The sequence below is a fragment of the Abramis brama genome (assembly GCF_963993115.1).
Source record: "Abramis brama genome assembly, chromosome: 10".
NCBI classification, from domain to species: Eukaryota; Metazoa; Chordata; class Actinopteri; order Cypriniformes; family Leuciscidae; genus Abramis; species Abramis brama.
The window spans coordinates 19,812,662-19,832,057 of NC_139972.1; the positions used below are offsets into that span (position 1 = coordinate 19,812,662).

The 19,396-nt window shown below is 36.6% G+C and overlaps 1 protein-coding gene across 1 annotated transcript; it reads left to right on the forward strand.

The window, feature by feature from the left end:
- The first annotated feature begins 1,368 nt into the window (after positions 1–1,368).
- On the forward strand, positions 1,369–18,862 carry cpda (carboxypeptidase D, a). The gene is made up of 21 exons (XM_084125832.1): positions 1,369–2,120; positions 3,008–3,255; positions 7,166–7,308; positions 7,407–7,576; positions 8,500–8,879; positions 8,976–9,167; positions 10,194–10,361; positions 10,442–10,551; positions 10,673–10,778; positions 11,045–11,187; positions 11,277–11,446; positions 11,738–12,040; positions 13,154–13,349; positions 14,184–14,319; positions 14,429–14,575; positions 14,677–14,775; positions 14,961–15,025; positions 15,999–16,130; positions 16,222–16,407; positions 16,878–16,980; positions 17,088–18,862. The coding sequence occupies exons 1-21, from the start codon at positions 1,465–1,467 to the stop codon at positions 17,312–17,314; spliced, it is 4,080 nt and encodes a 1,359-aa protein (XP_083981958.1). The 5' UTR covers positions 1,369–1,464; the 3' UTR covers positions 17,315–18,862.
- The last annotated feature ends 534 nt before the right edge of the window (positions 18,863–19,396 follow it).

Below are 19,396 nucleotides of genomic sequence, written 5' to 3' on the forward strand. Positions count from 1 at the left end.
TGTTCATTGAATATGATGTGTATTCATTCAGACTCCTATCTAACATTCTATCTAACATTCAAAGAAAGTATTTAGTGCACTAGATTGTAACCTTCCATCTCTGTGCAGGTTAACAGGAACGTTCAGGGCTGAATATGATTTAAAATAATCAAGATATTTCATATTTAATTTTCCACATGAGTTCCCACAGTTTTGGAAAACCTGGCTATGTGAAGTATAGCCTAATTTTAAAAGTGTGATTTCTAGACCTGTATAAGATCTTAAAGCGGCATGGGCATTTTTATAAAGAATATTTAATTTTCTAGTTATGCCAGGCATTACTGGGTAGAAATTAAGTAAAAAATATTAAAACATTATCCTTAATCCTTATCCAGTAATCTACAAATGTAAATTCATTATTTAAAAAGTGTAAGATGCCTGAAGAATATACAGCTCCTGAAACTTCTGGAAGAGGGTGTTTACATGACAACTATTAAAAACGGAAAAATGAATTATAGGCCTAATTATTTTAGCTACTTGTTTTAATCTATGGACACTCGTAGCCTAGTATTAAAAATAAAGGTTTGGGAACCTCAGTTGCCCATCTATTTCCATCTACTGCCATAATGTTGACAAAGCTGTTTTCAATCCTCTTATTAATCGAAACTAGAAGAGTAAAAAAAAAAAAAAATTGATTTTGAGATTCCACAAATCTGTACTTCAATAAAAACGAGTTGTTAAGGAAAGAAATTAAAGTAAGAAAGATATCAGTTTACATGTTTTCAATTTAATTTAAGTTGAACTAGTACCTTTTCAGAACTGCTATTTTAATCCACGGAGGCCTAAGGGGTTAAGCCTTGCAGATAGCACAGGTAGGCCTACGTCTGTAAAATGTCCGCTAAAGATCTGTTAATCTGTAAACCATCTGCTGTGTAAAAACATCTGATAAACGTCTTAGAAAAAGCAGTTTTACATACATTCTAACAGGAAATGTCCTGGAGACGTAGGCCTATTGCAGATGAGCAAACACTCTAAAAAATATAACTTGCAGATGTAAAAGCAGACATCAAATAGGTGTCTCCGAGATGTACATGTGCGATGTTGTCTCAGGTTCCAGGTCTTGAAGAATTATATATATATTTATTTTATTTTTTTAAGTTGCCACTGATCTAAAAAGGCTTCTCACGTCTGTTGCCGTTAAAATATTAATAACTCCACAATTATCTATTTTACACAAACACAACAAACTAGTTAAATCTAATTAAAATAGTTAAATACAGACATCGGCATGTTCTCATTTACAGCAGAACGGCAGAAATTTGTAGTCGTGACTTTTATTTTGAAACTACTCCGGCTGTCATCGAAACTCCGCCCTTTGTCAAAGCGTTAGCAGCCAGGATTCAGGAAGTTCCTACTAAAAATACCCCGACGTCAGGCTAAAGAAAGGACCTGGCTCCGGGCGGACAAATTTATAGGATTTCATGTATGCGTCAAGGTGCCTTCGGAAACATGTCGGGACAGAGGGTAAACAACTTGTGTTCGTCGCATAAACTCCCGCTGTTGGTTTTATCTCTGCTTGTTGTTTATATCAGCTCCATCAACTCAGCTCCTCTCGGCGAGCAGGAGGCAGAGACTTACAACAAATACTACAATTACACCGAACTTACTGACCTTCTTAAAAGTCTTGCCCAGAGATACGCAAACATCGCAAATCTGACCAGCATCGGCAAATCAGTGGAGAACAGGGAGCTTTGGGTAATGAGAATCACCAAGGACCCCACTGTTGATGTAACGTTACCAGGAAAACCCAAATTCAAGTACGTGGGCAACATGCACGGAGACGAGACCGTGTCCCGGCAGGTCCTGATCTACCTACTGGAGTATCTGCTGGAGAACTACGGAGAAGATCAGCGGGTCACAGAGCTGCTCAACACCACCGATATTTATATCATGCCGAGCATGAACCCTGATGGATTTGAGAAGTCTATTGAGGGAGAATGTACGGGCACAGAGGAGGGTCGGAATAATGCTAAAAACATGGACCTCAATAGAAGTTTCCCAGACCAGTTTGAAGAGGTACACGTGAAAGCAGAAGACATCCCTGAAGGCGCTGCTGTCATGAAGTGGATCCTGGAGAACAAGTAAGACCATTCGCAAACCGAACCCAACTTTCTGACAGAAGAACTGCTAGAAAATCCAATTTAAAGACCATCTTAAACCAATAAAAAAAAAACAAAAAAACGTCTGCCCTTTTTCAAAACACAGCTACCATCTTAAACTATATTTCCCAACCTGTTGGGTGTTCCTAGCCTAGGGTGTTCCAGGAATCAGGAATTTTGCCTGTAAAATCTAGCAAATTATAAAAACTTTCAATTCAGCTCTACAATATTTCACTTTTCTGAATCATAGTAATGGTAACACTTTACAATACATGAGCATTACACGTTACAGTATTTAATAATATTACTTAATGTTAGTAAATGTCCATTATTAGTTCATGTTAGCTTGGGACTAAGTGTTTTATTCATTGTCATTTTGTGTTAACTAATGTAGTTATCCAATGTTAACAAATTAAACCTTATTGTAAAGTATTACCATAATAATAATAACAGTAATAATAATTATTATTATTCAGAAAAAGTAAAAATTATAGAGCTGAATTAGAAAAAAAAAATATATTCATTAAGATGATTTTTCCAGTTGTTTGTGATTACTGGATTAAGACTTTATAGAGATTGCATTTACAATAATAATAATGATAATCTTTATGGAATCCAGCAATCACAAACAACTTATTAATGTATTTTATTTTTGTTTTGGTTTTTACGAGCAATTTCTATAAATATACTTTGTTCTAATTCAGCTCTACAATTTTTTTTATTTTTATTTTTTTACTTTTTTGTAATATTTACAATAATTATTATTATTGTTATTATTAATCTTTGTATGTCTGTAATGTCTTAATCCAGTGTATGTGACGTAGATGTTAATTATAACTCATCTGATATTCTCTGATTGTATTTTCTAGATTCGTGCTCTCTGGGAATCTGCATGGTGGGACAGTGGTGGCCAGTTATCCTTATGATGACTCTGCAGGCCATGAGGCTGAGGGCACCTATAGCAGATCGCCCGATGATGCTCTCTTCAGTTACTTGGCCCGGGTTTACGCAGAGAATAACCCTGTTATGAAAACTGGGCAGCCGAACTGTGACGAAAACTTAAGTGAGACCTTCAAGGATGGCATCACAAATGGAGCAAAGTGGTATGATGTGGCAGGTATGTTAGCAACACTTATTCCCTAGCCATGCTTTAATTCACCCTTTTCCTTGTTCTCTTTATCTGAATTTAGAGAGAGGGGGGAGGGTCTGTGTTAAGTTCAGTGGAACAGTCTTTATTTGGCTCCACCCATATCCTTCTTTACTCAAAACATTCCGTTGCATTTTTCCTATTGGGAAGTATGATAATGAGTTGGTAAACAAACGCCATATGGTCACATATTTCAAATATTGACATAGTTATAGTAGCTGCATTATTGTTTTAGTAAGTTTAAAATTTTGGAATGCTGGAGATGATATTTCTTTGTTTTTTTGGGGGGATTTTTTATAATATTCTCAAACAGCACTAGTAAGAAACACAATAGCATAGCAAGTAATCCAAAACCTGGACTGTAAGTGTACTGTTGTGGTGTTCTCTGATTACTTTCCTTACAAGTCTGTAACCTCAGTCTGTGCAGTCCGGTTTCTCAACCATCACTGTCAAACAGAAGAAATCTGATCCACAATGTTCCTTGAAGCTTGCAGGTCAGATCCATGATGTACCTTAATACTTGCTCAACCAGTCTAATGGGGATTAAATCACACTTCTTGCATTTGGATGTTATTCCCTCAGTTTTTATAAAGCAGAGGCATTTTGTTTGGTGCTGTTTACGAAGGGAGTACCTCCTGTGTGAACCCCTAATCTCTCCCGAATGTCTGGACCGAAAGTCATCATGTGAGGTGGTGACAGAAATTGCCGACCATTAAAACCACCTGAAAGTACAACATAACAGATCCCAAAATTAAATATGACACCCTTTTTGACATTAAATTTCATACATTGCATAACTCCTATACAAATGTCACCTGATCTTTAGTTGTTTGTTGTAAGATGTGTGTTGTTGACCTTATAACGTTTTATTGGTGCATTTGACAGGGAGGTTAAGTCATAAGGTGATCATAAGACCAGTGTTATTTTAGTATCATGTGTAGTATTTATTAATATTTTGAATTAGGTTTTATATTTTTCATTTAAATTTTAGTTTAAGTTTTAGTAATTTTATGTGCTTTTGTCATTTTTCTTATTTTATATATTTCTATTTAGCTTTAATTTATTTTCGTTTTAGTTTTAGTAATTCATCTTAAACCTATTTTATTTCAGTTTGTTTTCAAGGCAACATTGAATTTTTTTTAAATAAATAAAAAAGCTTTTTCACGTTTAAGTTTTTCCATCCAATATTTATATTTTATTTTATTTCAGCTTTATTTCAATAAAAGAAAACTTTTTTTTAAATCGTATTACTTAATAACAACACTGCATAAGTTATGTGAGTGTAGTATGCCTCAAACTGGTTTTCCTCGTAAAGTTTTTTTATTTGTGTGTATATATTTATTTAGTTTTGTCGTTTTGTTTTCTCTTTGCTTAGAAACTGGTATTCTACCATATAGAAACCAGTCTCAATGACCTGAATCCTGTTTCTGAGATTGTACCCAACACAGTTTGAAGATCTACAGACCACCAGCTGCGTTTTTAAAGTTAATATTCAATCATTTTATGACAAACTCCAGCTTTATCTAGGCAGTCATTCTTATGTTCTTCTCAGGGTCCTATGTTCCTCAGATTTAAATTGCAATTAATGAACACATGACAAATGGTCTTATGTTCCCAGGGTTAGGGTTAGGGCAACATAAACATAAGGTTAGCCCTAGGAACATAAGATGCTTTGAACATAGGACCCAGGCAACATTAATACGCTGTCTACACTCTGTTTTGGCAGCCCAGAGTGAAGTATAGTTTAATAAGAAAGTTGAACCTATTCTTTTCTTAGTTGTATTAAAAGGGTGGTTGATTATGATTTCACTTTTCTAACTTTAGTTAGTGTGTAATGTTGCTTTTTGATCATAAACAACCTCTGCAAAGTTACAATGCTCAAAGTTCAAAGCAAAGGGAGATATTTTGTTTTAAAGAAATTGCTTTTTAAGGACTACAACAAACGGCTGGTAGGGACTACACGACATTCCTCCCGGGTTAGTGACACCACTGACCCTCAAATTTACATAAACCCCGCCCCCGGAACATGATTTATAGATTATCAAGACAGAATATGCAAATTAATGACTAGAAGATATCTACACATAAGCTACATAAATTCTTCAACTAACCATTCAGAAATATTGTCTACATATTGTCACTTCTTGAGTCTCTCCAATTTTCTGACTCTGGTTTGAACATAAAAGGCTAAAAGTTTTTGAAATTTTCTGTGCCGGGAGCAGCAGCTCATTTGCATTTAAAGGGACAGGCACAAAAACGGTGCATTTTTGCTCACCCTCAAAAAGTGACAATTTTAACATGCTATATAAAATATATGTTGAGTATTTTGAGCTAAAACTTCACATACACACTCTGGGGACATCAGAGATTTATTTTACATCTTGTGAAAAGGGCATTATACCACCCCTTTAACAAATAATCATGTGCTAAAACAGGATCTCTCTTCTGGGACTAATCAGGATGACCTCATATATGTTTGTTTTCTGTCTAACTGTTGAAGTCAGAATAACTGTTAATAAGGATGTATGCTGAACCGGTAGCATACAGTGTCACATATTATAGAAAGACAGAAAACATGGGGCAGAGACATTTGATCTCACAAAACTATAATTACAAGACTCATTTGACTTGTTGGGTAATGTTAGGCTTGCTCTAGACTGCATGAATTAGCCGGACTAACTTGAAAAATACAGTTTCAGTTGTTATCTTCGTGAAAGATTAGTGTTGCGAGCAATTGTGGAATTTTTGGTCTGTCCTCTGAATTTGCTCGACTGGAAATAGCTGCCCAGGGCATTGCCATGATTGGCAAGTGGACTGTCTTTTTACTTTGAAATGACATGGCATGAACTCGGCTTTATCTCTTACTATTGCATTTGTATTGACCGTCTGAGAAAGTCAATTCTGCAAAGAGCAGAAGTCCACGTCTTTCACAATCAAGACCTTTTTAGCTGTTAAAAAACACATGCAGATACATCTGTGTAGTGCTTATTGCAATCTCGAGTTGCCATTAGTTTGTCCTGTTCAGCTGATTTTGAGGAATTTTGATCCACAGCGACAGTGCTTTAATGTTGTATGTTTTATCCCTGGGAGTTGAACCCATAACCTTGCTGTTGCCAGTGCCATGGTACCCTTTAAAGTACATGAATCTACCATATTAAATTGATCAAAAGTGACAGTAAAGACATTCATAATGTTACAAAATAATTATATTTAAATATATACTGTCCTTTTGAACTTTCTATTAATCAAAGAATCCTGAAATAAGTATCACGGTTTCCACAAAAATAAAGCAGCCCACCTGTTTTCAACATTGATAATAGTAGGATTTTTTCTCTTGAGCAAATCAGCATATTCGAATGATTTCTGAAGAATCAAGTAACACTGAAGAATGAGTAATGATGATTAAAATTCAGCTTTGCCATCACAGGGATAAATTACACTTTAAAATGTATTAAAATAGAAAACAGACTTTCAAAAACATGTAAAAAATCAGCATTGGTTTGGTATCTGAAGGAGTCGTCAAACGTTAGATGACAGTGTGTTATACCTTAGACCAATATAACCTATATGTGTTCTAACCCATATCTGTCAGCTCTTTATTCTCTGAAATCAATCTTAAAATGGGTTGGAGCTTTTTTTTTTTTTTTTAAGGATATAAAAGTAGGTTGGCTTACATGAATGATGTCCTACCCCCTACATAAATTACATGCTCCTAACATTAGCAACTGGCCAAACATTCTTGACATTACACCTTTTGAAAGACTCTTTGTATTGAGATGTTCCTTGTGTTTGCAGAAGCTTACAGTTTAAGCATTGACAGTCCCACTATGTCAATTCATCCCATGCCTTTGGTACACAATTTGTCCTTACTTTTCATTAGGGGGTATGCAAGATTACAATTACCTGAAGGGGAACTGTTTTGAAATCACTATGGAGCTCAGCTGCTGCAAGTACCCACCCTCATCTCAACTCAAAACAGAATGGGACAACAATCGGGAGGCCCTGCTGGCCTACATGGAGAAGGTAGGAGAACTTGATGTGTTAACAACGACAATGAGCCCTAAAAGAATGTCAGCGTGGCTTCGTTTTCAGAGTTTCTACCTTGTTGTGTATGTGTTCAGATTCATATTGGAGTGCGTGGCTTTGTGAGAGCAGCCAAGAATGAAGCCCCTCTCGCAGATGCTGTGATAATGGTTGCAGGCATCAACCACAATGTGAGCACTGCACGCTTTGGTGACTACTATCGCCTGCTGCTGCCCGGCACCTACACCATCACAGCTGTAGCCCCGGGGTAAGTATGGAATATGATGGAGTGCATATTTATGAGGAAAACTGTATATACACGCATTCAATATTCTGAGGAAAATCCCTTAATCAGTGGTCTTCATACATCTGACCAATGACCAATGTAGTCAGATTCACACACAAGTGACTCTTATGAGCTCATTCTTTTTAGTGAATCAAAAACAATCAGTGTAGTCCGATTCACAAACAAATGACTCTTATGAACAAGTTTTTTTTAGTTAACCAAAGCACGACCAATAGACCTTAGCAAATTGAATTTAATACGAATGATAACAAGGCTGTGAGGGATACATTTACAGTCACGCACAGTATAAAGGCCCTAGATCATGCAAATTTTAAAACTGTTTTATGGAGTTTTTGTTTACTGAAAGTTTTTTTCAGAAAGATGTTTCATCAGCTGGACAATTGGTTTGTTGTTAAACAACAGTACAATCCTTTGAACGCGCTGTACTTCTGTCCCTCACAGCCTCGTTTTCATTCCTGTCCAAAATTAAATATGCTGCTGCCCTGACTAAGGTCTATATAGTCAAAATTCACAGACAAATGACTCTTATGAGCTGGTTCTTTTTTTTTTTTAGCAAATCAGAAACATTCATTGCAACCTGTGAAGCCAAAACAAATGTCCCTAGAAAGTCAGTACTTTTAATGAAACATTGCCTTGTATAATTTACAGTATTAGCAGAAAGAGAATTTCTTTCACATGTAAACAAAATGGACATTATAACGTACATGAAATATAATCAATTGAGATATAATTGAATCAGAATCAAATGGGAAAATCTGTATCAATACCCAGTCCTACTAATGGCTTTTATTTGTTATTTATTTCAGCTAACAATATGCTCTGAGACTCCTTCACGTTTAAGTGTTCTTTCTATGTGTTTTATGTCGATCTTTGTGTTTATGTAGCTACATTCCCATGTCCGTGTCTGGGGTGGTGGTGAATGAGGGAAAAGCAACTGAGCTGAACATCACCCTCGTGGCTGAGACTGATGAGAATCCGACCACCCTATCAATCCCAGAGTCCCCCTCTGACACCTCTGCGGACAGCGGCAGCACAGACAGCAGCAGCACCAGCAAAGCAGCAGCAGATGAAAAGCAGGGCTCCAGGGTTACGGTCCAGCCCCAGGACTTCCGCCATCATTACTACAACGACATGGAGCTGTTCCTGCAGAAATTCAGCTCTGAGTACAGCTCCATTACACAGCTGTATTCCATCGGCAAATCTGCGCAGGATCGCCTCCTGTGGGTCATGGAGATCTCCGACAATCCTGGTGTCCATGAGTTAGGTACTTCCCACCCATTTTTATGTCATTTTAATTAACACACATCTTTAGAAGTCAACCCGTTTCTAAAGTGAACTGACCCCCGTCTTTCCTTACCAGGTGAACCAGAGTTTAAGTATATTGGTAACATGCACGGCAATGAGGTGGTTGGTCGTGAATTGCTCCTCAACCTCATCGAGTACCTGTGTCGCAACTATGGCACTGATCCTGAGGTCACCCAGCTCGTCAACTCCACGCGTATTCACATCATGCCTTCAATGAACCCAGATGGATACGAAATGTCCAAAGAGGGTAAGGTCTTGTCAACTCTGAGACGGAAACTTTTGTAATTTGAGAGAAAACGCTTCCCCGCCATTGACAAAAACTTTCGCTATCCGTGTTTTCACTGTTATACGGTAGGGAGCGCTATGACAAATCTTCTGAAAGAGTACAGAATCTTTGAATCAAAACACAGGCAAAAAAGAAGCAGAAACAAGCGATCTCATATGTAAGCAGATGCATATGTAAAATAACGCGATCATCAACATTAAACAGCATATAAATTAAAACTGCCTAATTGTTACTTAATGAAATGTCGACCTATAGGACTGTGAAGCATTAGGGGTGTTGATGGACTTGATCTTCTCCATCTATGTTTTGATCATCTTTCTGAATCCGATCTGGATGTAGTCTTTGACAAAAATGTGATTTTCTCAGGTTTCTGCTCAAAATGTTGCTTTTTTTTTTATTAAACTCACCCACATTCAAGTGATGATAAAAAATAATGTATTAAGCTTTTTTTGTTTAAAAGCAAAGGCTCTGTTCTTTTTTTGATACACTGCATGTTCAGATATTCATATAACAAAATATTCTGGGGACCATGAAAAGTTTGTGAAAATTATCGAAAATGCTGGCAGTGGCTGGCCACTTAAAAAAAAAAATCACACACTGGCGAGGAAAGAGTTAAATGCATCTGTCTTTTTTCATCATTCTATTTGTACCAATATAAAAAATGGTTAGTCTCAAACTGTGTTGAATAATAATAAAGAATAATAATAAATATATTATTAATATTATTATTTATGTAATGAAAATAATAGTGTGTATTATTATTATTATTATTATTATTATTATTTGTTTCTGTCTGTGTGGAAGTAACATAATAACAATGAGAACAGAATGGCAACATATTCTAATAATAATATTATTATTAATAAGTTATTATTATTATTAATACATTTATTATTTTTTATTATATATATTTTTTCTCTCTGTGTTGGAGCAGCATAGTAACTGCAGGAAGATGGAACCGTAACAAAAACATTCTCTTTTGTGCAGGAGATTTCGATGGCATCCAGGGACGCAACAACTCTAACAACTATGACCTGAACCGTAACTTTCCGGACCGGTTCAACCTCATCACAGATCCCAGACAGCCAGAGACCATTGCTGTTATGAACTGGGCAAAGAGCTACCCTTTTGTGTTGTCTGCCAACCTTCATGGAGGTAGGTCCTAATTTGTAATAGTTCTGTTTGATTGGAAGCATGCTAAACAGACGGATAACCTCGAGATAAATCTCTATCAGGCTCTCTGGTGGTGAACTATCCATTTGACGATAATCTAGAAGATGTTGTCGAATACAGCAAGTCCTCAGATGATGCCGTGTTCAGGATGTTGGCTCTCGCTTACTCTCAGGTGAATATCTGGCTTTCTTTTTTCTGTAAAATCAACAATCAAATGACGTCGTTAAGAATATTTAATCATTAAAAGTTAAATCAATGGCCAGTAAAACATTCTCTTTTTTTTTTTTTTTTAGGAAAACGCTCAAATGCATGACGGTCACCCCTGTAAGGGGCTGCATCCGTATGAAGAATACTTTCAAGATGGCATCACCAATGGCGCTGCATGGTACAGTGTCCACGGTGAGCACTAGATTGTGGAGGTGGAGGTGGAGGTGGGGGTGGGGGGGTGGGGGGTAATTAATACTAGTAATTAATTCTAGTAATTAATAACTAGAAAAGGAAAGTTCAAGACAAAACTTTGAATGTTGACATACTGACAGACAGACACTTGACAAATGGACAGACGGCCTTTTGTTGATATTGACATCCTAAAAGTTGTATAAAATTAAAAAGTGCTTTAATAAGAAGTAAATATAAACTATGTGCATTATGTGCTTTTTCCTCAGGAGGGATGCAGGATTGGAACTACGTCAACACTAACTGCTTTGAGGTGACCATTGAACTGGGCTGTTACAAATACCCACCAGCGACAGACCTGCCAAAGTACTGGAAACAAAACCGCAAATCACTTCTGCAGTTCATCCATCAGGTCAAACAGTCTGGCTGTTTCTTTCTCATATTTTTTTTTCCATCTCTATTCTGCCACACACCTTATAAAATTATTTGTTGGATGTTCAGGTCCACCGTGGGATAAAAGGAATGGTGGTCGACAGCAAAGATGGATCTGGCATCCCCAATGCGACCATCACTGTGGACCAGATCAATCACTCCATCACATCCAACATCGCAGGAGACTACTGGCGCTTACTCGTCCCAGGAAAATACCTTCTGAATGTGTCTGCCCAAGGGTACTTTCATGAATTTTCTGCACTAACTGTGGCACCAAACTAAAAGATAGCAATTTTTTCCAAACATACGGAAGCTTACAGAGGCCTGCTTTTGTTTAGTTATAAACATAAAACAACAAAAATATTTGTAACTATAATACGGTAACTATATATTGACTTATTAAGCCACTTTTTGTAATGTATATTAAAAATGTTACTTATCTGCAACAGTAATGTAATAGCTTTGAATTATTTTAATATGTGGAGACTTTCTCAGCAAATGACTGACATTCTCTCTTTCCATCTTTTTAGCTACTCCTCAGTTAGCACCTATGTCAACGTGCCTAAGAAAGGAGTGGAGATTGTTAATTTCACATTGACCCGGATTCACAGTTACTCAACTGGACAGAACACAGAAGGCTCAACCCTAATTCTGGATCCCAGTGTGAAGGAGTTCCAGAGCCTCATCAAGCAGCTGTCAGGAGAATCCGGTCTAGACAAGCTGATCAAGGACACTCCCACCCAGAGCAGCTTCCGTTATCGACGGTACAGCGAAGTTTCCGAGTTCCTGCGCGGCCTCACCCTGAACTTCCCGGAGATTACCTCACTCCGCAGGTACAGCTCTCTTATTCATCTCACAGACATTTGGCACGTTGGATTGAGTGTTTACAAACTCCGTGATCATGAGGGACCTTAACACAGAAGTTCTCTGGAGAGCTGTTACTCACACGTGTGCCATGCCTTTCCCTCAGAGAACACCTGTTAAATTGAACAAAAGCATGAGTCAGACATGCCTGAACCAAATCCTGTGTGTTTCTGTGATCATAAACCCCGAAGGGTGATTCTTTGGGAATGAGAGAGATTAATATCTCTGCATTCAGTACACAATGAAGTTACTGTGTGAACTTTAGCTTAGTCCCAGAAGTAATTTTTGAAAATTATAGTTTGTGCTGAACCAAGTTTAAGGTCACAAAGTTAAAATTAATGACCAGAGAAGAGGTAAGTAGAGTACCGTTCAAAAGTTTGGGGTCAGTCATTTTTATTTCTTTTTTTGCTTTTGTGAAAGAGATTAATACTTTTATTTAGCAACGATGCATTTAATAGATAAAAAGTGACAGTAAAAACTTTCATGTTGTTACAAAAAAATGATCAAATAAGTAATATATATATATATATATATATATATATATACTGTATAATTATTTATATTTCATATATGCTGTTCTTTTGAACTTTCATCTAAAAATCTATATTTCATGGTTTTCATAACAATAGTAAGCAGCACAACTGTTTTCAAAATTAATAAGAAATGTTTCTTAAGCACCAAATCAGCATATTAGAATGATTTCTGAAGGATCATGTGACACTGAAGACTGGAGTAATGATGCTGAAAATTCAGCTGAGTGTCACATGAATAAAAAACATTTTAAAATATATTAAAATAGATCTTATTTTATTTCACAATATTACTGTTTTTACTGTATTTCCAATCAAATAAATGCAGCCTTGATGAGCATTAGAGACTTCTTTCAAAAACATTATAAAAGCTTACCAACCCCATACTTTTGAATGGTACTGTAGGTCCAATGGTAATTTCAGCATTTGGTTTGTAACAGTTTGTGTCAGTTTATAATAGTTTATAATGGATTAAAATATGTAACTTAAGTGAAACATTTAGTTAAGTCAAACAATTGCAGTGATGTGATAAATATTTTCCCCCCTATGAAGTCTTGGTCAGAGTGTGGAGTTCAGAACTATCTGGGCTCTGGAGATCTCCAACAACCCTAAAGTCCAAGAACCATCAGAGCCCAAGATCCGGTTTGTGGCAGGTATCCATGGTAACGCTCCAGTGGGCACAGAGCTGCTTCTGGAGTTTGCTGCCAGTCTCTGTATTAACTACGGAAAGAACACAGCCATCACCAAGGTTAGTTGCTTTTCTTGTGCAAAAGTGATGCCCTTGATGGTCACAGTATGATCAGAGGATCCTCCTAACCAGGGGTGCGTTTCCCAAAGCCAACTATAGTCGCAAGTTCCATCGCTACCAACACAATTCAATGGAACTTGCGTCCATAGTTGGCTAAGGATACTTTTTGGAAACGCACCCCAAGATGAAGGAAGCAGTTTAAAAGATCGCCTCAGTTCCACTGGGCATATTTAAACAGTTTAAGCAATAAGAAATGACACCCACAATTAAAAACTTCAGAGCTCTGATTATAAAACTAAGCATTTAAATATCATCTTGCTAAGACATATTATTGGGAGGTATAGAGGGACAAGTCTACTGTTATAAAGATCTCATTAATTTACATCACAAGCTATCAGAACTTCATCTTACTTTTTGGAAATATAGACTGTATATTTTGGCTGAATATAATTGAGCTGCCCCCCCCCCCCCCCCCCCCCCTTCTTGAGTATGATCTCCATATTCTGTTATATCATACTATATGAGCCACAAAAGCCTGATGTATCACTTATGATACCAAAAAAAAAACACATATACCATGCTTATCCTATAGACTTCTATTGTAAGTCTCATTTTAAATAGATTTCACCCCAAGTACAAGTCAAATTAATTTTCTGTGCTTATCGACAGCATTGGTGTTATTGATCACCACAGAAAATTACTGCAAAAGCTTACCTTATTTATCAATGAAATCATTCCAAGCCAAGTCAATTTTGTTGAAACCAAACAGAATAATCCTTTAAATGTAAGTACATGAAGGTTAATCTGTACCTCACATGCCCCCTCTGTCTTTAGCTCATAAATGAGACCAGAATTGTTATCCTGCCCAGCATCAACCCAGATGGACGTGAGCTGGCGAAAGAGAAAAACTGCACCTCCACTGTTGGCATGACCAATGTTCACGGCAAGGACCTTGACAGTGACTTCTTCGGTGGGATGGCATTCAAATTATACCTTACATTTCAATAATGTGTGTGTCAATGACAACAGTCCACTGCTTGGTCTACAAGACGGCTGACTGTTTGTGTGTCCTTCTGTAGGGAATGCTTCTCAGCGTGCTGCAGATCCTCAGCCAGAGACGCGCGCTGTGATGGATCTGATTCAGGAAAGGAGCTTCTCTCTCTCTGTGGCTCTGGATGGAGGCTCTGTTTTGGTCACCTACCCATATGACAAACCAGTGCAATCTGGTATGTTTTGACTCATCCTCTGCTTTATGAAATTACACATTTATTGTGTTCTGATTCGTTTATTTCTTTGTTTTTTTTTCCCCCTTCCTTCTTAATTACAGTTGAAAATGATGATACGCTGAGATATTTGGCTACCGTGTATGCAAAAAACCATCCTACAATGCACATGGGCAATACTGGATGTCCAAACAGCAGCCAACGTATGCTGATTTCCTTTCATACTTCAAGTTTTTAAAACAACGGTTTATCTCTTTAGTAACAAGAAAATGCTCAGCATGCTCAGTGAGCAATTTCAGAGCCTCTGCTCTGTTAAATTTATAGGTAGATGAACCATTTTTAGGTTGATGTTATAAATTATTTCTGTCTTTCTCCCTGTCTCCCCCAGTGGGCAACATTCCTGATGGCGTCCTTCGAGCAGCAGTGTGGCACAGTCACATGGGAAGCATGAAGGTAGTTTGCAAACTGAACGCATTAATACCGCTTATCAACTGGTTTTGCTTCAGAACCTAGCAATGTACTAAAACTGTTGATTTATAAGAAATAAAAACTTCCTTTAAAATATTGAAATGTTTACATTTAAAATGTATTTATATTATTATGAACACTTTTAACAATATGCAGTTATTAACAATTATTAATATGAAATGTCAGCAGCCAATAATTCACCACATAAAACCTGTGGTCTTCACAAACCATATTTGTCCTAGTTGCAAATTAATCTGTTTATTGTATTCTGGATTTTCTCTTACTTTGCGTAGACTACCATTCAAAACGTTGGGGTTGGTAAGATGTTTTTAAAAGTAGCATTGATCAAAATACAGTAAAAACTGTAATATAGTGAAATATTATTGCCATTCTAAATAAATGTTTTCTATTTCAAAATATTTTGACATGATCCTTCAGAAATCATTCTAATATGCTGATTTGGTGCTCAATAAATATTTTTTATTATGCAGTTAAAATTTTTTTGTGGAAATCATGACAGTTTTTTTTTAGGATTCTTTGATGAATATAAAGTTCAAAAGAACAGCATTTATTTGAACATTTTAATATTTTGTTACATTATAAATGTATTTACTGTATTTTGCAAAAATGCATTTTATTAAATCAAATCTTACTGACCCCAAGCTTTTGAATGGTAGACAGGTTAAATTCTAAACAAAACTAAACTGTGTTAGTATCCGTCTAATATGGCTAGCTTCTACCAAACAAGCACGCCATAAAGTTTGATTGGACACACAGATTTGGATGTCAAGAACAAAATATACGGGAAGCATTTTGCTTTTTTTCACTGCTCTCTGCAATCCAATCAGAACGGACCAGAACCCCATTTTTGGGTCATTACTAACATACAGTAATTTTTAAAATCTTAATTCCTCAGTAATTTCCCTGACTCTCCGATTACTTTCTTTCCATGCTGTAGGACTTCAGTGTGGACTTTGGGCACTGTCCTGAGATGACGGTCTACACCAGCTGCTGCCTGTTCCCACCGGCTGAAATGCTGCCCACGCTTTGGGCCGAGAACAGGAAGTCTCTTCTGAGCATGCTGGTTGAGGTCAGTCTGTTGTTGTCCTATCTGCCTCTCTGTTCATCGCCCTCCACTGAATCTCAGCTAGTCCTTGCTGAAGCTGGTTCTTCTGTTCTAGGTACACAAAGGGATTCGTGGAGTGGTCAAGGATAAGAACGGTAAGCCCATCGTGGGTGCTATAATAGTATTGAATGGTGGTGTCCGAGTCTTCACGGGTGAGGGAGGATATTTCCACGCCCTTCTGGCCCCTGGTTTACACAACATTGAAGCGGTGGCTGACGGCTACCAGCAGCAATCCCAGAAGGTGAGTGTTTATTTTTGCTGTGTGTGTGTGTGTGTGTGTGTGTGTGTGTGTGTGTGTGTGTGTGTGTGTGTGTGTGTGTGTGTGTGTGTGTGTGTGTGTGTTGTTTATTTATTTTGTTTGCCTTATGGTATTTTTGTTTTGTCTTTTTTTTTTTCTTCTATTTTATATATATTTATCATACAGAATATTTAGTTCAAATTAACCGAACTCTATAATATACAATGCAGTATAATAATGGAGATAATTGAATTGTCTAATAATATACCATACATTTGATTTTATTATTTTATATATATTTGTAATACAGAACATTTAGTTTAATTTAAATGTATAATAATATACAATTCAATGTAATGAAGAAGATGGTGTAATTAAAATTCATTTTTATTGTCTAATAATATACTATACGTTTTAAATGAGAAACGCTATCTATGCATACATTTTTTTCACTGTTCCTGTGGTCTTTTCAGGTGTCTGTGTCACCTTTTGAAGCAGCAAGTTCCATTATTATTGAATTTGACATGGAGAACGATATATTTGGCCTGCCAAGAGAATTAGTCGTGGCAAGTGCAGGTAGGCAGATCAAATCGCTCACGGCATGAGGCCATTTAAAAAAAAATACTTAGCTAATATGCAAATTTTCAATGGCTGTCTTTTTTTTTTTTTTCTCAATCCCACAGCTGCCGCAATGACGGCCCTGGTCGTGACAGCCTGCATCATCTGGTGCGTCTGCTCAGCAAAGTCGAACAGACAAAAGGACGGATTCCATCGGCTACGGCAGCACCGGGACGACTATGATGATGAGATCCGCCTCATGTCTATGGGCTCCAAAAAGTCTCTCCTGAGCCACGAATTTCAGGATGAGAGCGAAAGTGACGAGGATACGCTATACACCAACAAACTTTAAAACCTTCTCAGTGAGTCTGTCCACTGCCTGCAGGGCCTGTAGAGGGCGCTCAACGGCCAGCAGCATTATAGTCCAAACCATCTAAATCCCGAGAATCACTGTGGGATGCACTTTAATGCCCAGATGAAATCGTAGTGTATGCAATTGACCACTGCTCTCAACCAGCCTGCTTAGTTTTCCGGGTCTGTGTAATACTGGTCCTCCACCCTTTATAAAGGAAATCGAACAGCTAGAATACATCTCAACAGGATTATGAAACACTGTGCCTTGTTAGAATTGAGATTGCATGCAGTTGTGAGGATGACAATTTTGTAGTGTAAATGGAATTTTGTTCCCCTTTTTTCTGTGGACCCGTGTCAGAGTCCGGAATCGTTTGGTTTGAGAATCTGGTTTGCTCATTGGCTTCATTATAAATTTCTTATGATTAACAAACTGCTGTCATACAGCAAGTGAAATGGCCCAAATATCTTACATTATGCCGTTATTCATCCAATTAGTACGGTATTTCATGCAAGTATGTGTAACAGATTTCAACAGCAGCATTAAACGTCTCAGACTGTGAGGGTTTTGAACATACTAAATGTAGATATTTACATTTAAGCGATTTCTCTCTACCATTGCACATTTGTCGTAAAGGTGACTCATTCGATACATAGCAGACAAACTCATACTCATGCTCATTTACTGCCTTCCCGTTTCTCTTTTTTGATATTCTGGGGATATGGTGGAACTTTTAATAATAACTCCACTCGGACATGATAGTGTTTAGTCAGTGTGTCTGTATTATTTTGTCTTAATGTGCACTCTTGGAAATGTTGTCCCTATTTTGTTCATTTTTAACAAAAGAAAAAAAATATTTATTTTTGTTTTAAGATCCATCCAATGAATATATTTATTTTGTTCACCCACTCTCATGCATCCCAAAACGATCAGAATAAGCAGTGCCGTCATTACTTCATTTATGTAGTTGGCATATTTAAATGTTATTTACAATTCAGGAAACTAATGAAAAAGAATGAGGAGTGGTGTGGTTTGCTCGTGCTTTTAAAAGAAAAAAGCAACGAACATCCTATTAAAATTCAATGGAAGATTCAGGTTTTTATGTATAATTCATATCATTCTGTGCCAGATTGATCATTCATACAGGGCAAATGTTAATAAGTGGGAGAATTGTTTCTATGATTTAATTAGTTTTTGATCCCATTACCAACAAAATCTTAATTAAATTTGGCTTGATGTTGATTGTCATGCTTGAATGTAAATGTCTGGGTGTGTTTGACTTTGAACAAATATGTCTAACTTTTCTATGTTTGTGCTGATGTTTATTTTTCTTTCTTTTTTATACAACAATGATTGTACATATCGAATTGTTGCCAACTATATTTAAATTACACAAGTGCAATTCCTTTCGAGAGTGAAAGAACTGCACAAATAAACCTGTTTATGCCCAGCAAACAGTACGTTGCGACGGCGTCGTCAGTGTTTCGAATGGTGAATGGTGGTGTGTAATTAAATGAGATGTAAATAAAGATGAAACTTTGTTCTGAATATTTCATGTGCTTTTCTTTAATATGATCAGGTTTTAATGCAGTTATGCAGTATTTTTATGGTACTGTAGTAGCTATGCAGTTTCCAACTATAAAAAAAAGAAAAACATGGAAACTCATATTTACTAGACTATTATCCTAAGATTATTTTGTCATCTAATCTCAAGTGTGCACAAACACAAAAGGAATTTGCTGTAGTTTCCAGGAGTTTATACATACAAACATTACACAAGAGAATAGACAGAAAATGTAGGATTACATTTAAAGTAGGATTAAGAATGAAAAACCATATCAGAATCAGAAAGAGCTTTATTGCCAAGTGTGCTAGGAATTTTTCTTGGTACTGAAGCTTCCAGTGCACATACACAAATACAAATACAACAAGAAACATAGTGATAAAATTCTAGGAATAAAAATAAAAATATAACAATATGAAAAAAGTATAAGACTATTAATATATATATAATACATCTATATATTTTTTATATATATTATGTATAATACTGTATAATAGTATTATATATATTATGTATAA